A 1,717-nucleotide genomic window follows, 5' to 3' on the forward strand; every position below is an offset into this window, starting at 1 on the left:
TTATTAACCTCGAATGAGATCGAGATTACGCATACACTTATCCGTGCAAACATGTCACGAACAGGAACGAAACTTGACTCCAAAAAAGTTGTAAGTACATTATTATGTCGTATTATTCTATATAATTCTTTTTAAACAATCTTACAGCTTTATCGTATTCTACTGTATTTGAATAATTATTCGAACTATTACATGTCAAATTTGAAACACGGTTAGGAACGATATGAAAAATTTCTATAAATAATTGATATTAAGAAGATTAATCACTTTAGCATATATTTATAAATTTCAGAATTCCGAATTGTTTACGTTGACGTACGGAGCACTGGTGGCTCAATTATTAAAAGATTATGAAAACGTCGAAGATGTAAATAAACAACTGGAAAGAATGGGCTACAATATGGGAATTCGCTTGATAGAAGATTTTCTGGCTCGCACTGGATCTGGACGGTGTTACGATTTTCGAGATACTGCTGAGAAAATCCAGACTGGTTTCAAAATATTTTTGGGAATACAACCAACAATCACAAACTGGAGTGCAGCTGGTGACGAATTTTCCTTGTGCTTCGAAGCTAATCCATTGATAGAATTTGTTGAATTACCAGATAACTGTTTAAATTTGAAGTATTGTAATATATTGATTGGAGTATTAAGGGGAGCTTGTGAAATGGTACAGATGGAAATTGCTTGTTGGTTTGTACAAGACCAACTAAAAAATGATAATGTAACTGAGATACGTGTCAAATTTATTAAGAGATTAGAGGATGCTATTCCAGCAGGTGAAGATTAAGCAATTCTTTACTCACAAAGGTATACGTCAAATTATTTTTAAAAATTCTCTTATTTATAGTTCGTAATAATAACAGTATACATGTACTAGAGTATGTAGGATTGTTGTTGCGCTTTTTCTTGATTAAATATGATAGGGTAAAAGAAATAAACTCTATATGCATTTTATGTGAAAATATGTTTATTTTGTAATGTTATGTAATGTACATACTTGCTATTACTATTTAGACAATTTTTCCTCGTTATATGTGTTCATAATCTTCCAAATTTAATTTATAATTGAGTTAATAATAATAAATATCATAATTTGTAATGGTGTACTTTTTAAGAGTAAGCAATCATTTTTTCCTTGTAGATAATTGAATTGATTGAAGTGAAGTGTAAACCTTGCAGAAGAGATTTTTTTAACAATAAACGCATTCCATTCATGACTTTCCGGGGCGAAGTAAAAAGAATTATTGTGGTTTGCCACGGCCAAAGCCACCACGGAATTCAACGTCACCAGTTCCAGCGCCGACATCGGCTTTTTTGTCACCAGGACCTCCAGGTCCTCCAGGACCTCGTCTATATCCAGCGCGATCTTCCGTGGGCCTGGATGCCTCGCTTCTCGCACCTGTCGGTGCTCTTGGTCTTGTCGTTTCAGACCTTGTTTGCCTCTTCAGTGTGGAAGGTACAATCTCAGGCGGTAAATGCAAATACGCACGTAAATATTCAATACCTTCATTTGTCAAGTACCAATAAAAATGTCTCCAAGCAAATTGCTCCTTGACATGTCCTTTAGACTTCAAAGACTATAAAGGTAAAGATTTTACTTCAATAATAGAACAAATCATATTCATATAATATGAAGAAAAATATATTAAATCGTATTTGATAATTACCTGCATTGCTTTAATAACTTGAAGATTTGGAATAGCTTCCAATTCTG

At 33.4% G+C, this 1,717-nt stretch overlaps 2 protein-coding genes across 2 annotated transcripts; one reads left to right on the forward strand and one right to left on the reverse strand.

Moving 5' to 3' along the window:
• Nucleotides 1-6: 6 nt before the first annotated feature.
• LOC108626412 (blocked early in transport 3) lies at nt 7-1,220 on the forward strand. The gene is made up of 3 exons (XM_018027059.2): nt 7-90; nt 293-810; nt 1,145-1,220. The coding sequence occupies exons 1-2, from the start codon at nt 52-54 to the stop codon at nt 788-790; spliced, it is 537 nt and encodes a 178-aa protein (XP_017882548.1). The 5' UTR covers nt 7-51; the 3' UTR covers nt 791-810; nt 1,145-1,220.
• LOC108626413 (40S ribosomal protein S10b-like) lies at nt 953-1,711 on the reverse strand. Its single transcript, XM_018027060.2, has 2 exons — nt 1,671-1,711; nt 953-1,580 (listed from the first exon to the last, which is right to left on the reverse strand). The coding sequence occupies exons 1-2, from the start codon at nt 1,674-1,676 to the stop codon at nt 1,245-1,247; spliced, it is 342 nt and encodes a 113-aa protein (XP_017882549.1). The 5' UTR covers nt 1,677-1,711; the 3' UTR covers nt 953-1,244.
• Nucleotides 1,712-1,717: the final 6 nt, after the last annotated feature.

Source organism: Ceratina calcarata, unplaced genomic scaffold (assembly GCF_001652005.2).
Source record: "Ceratina calcarata isolate Rehan_Ccalc_2016 unplaced genomic scaffold, ASM165200v1 scaffold40.2, whole genome shotgun sequence".
NCBI lineage: Eukaryota > Metazoa > Arthropoda > Insecta > Hymenoptera > Apidae > Ceratina > Ceratina calcarata.

Coding starts and splice junctions, on each gene's coding strand:
- LOC108626412 (XM_018027059.2), top strand. CDS start 52: ATGTCACGAACAGGAACGAAACTTGACTCCAAAAAAGTT. Junction 91..292: donor AACTTGACTCCAAAAAAGTT/GTAAGTACATTA, acceptor TATAAATTTCAG/AATTCCGAATTGTTTACGTT.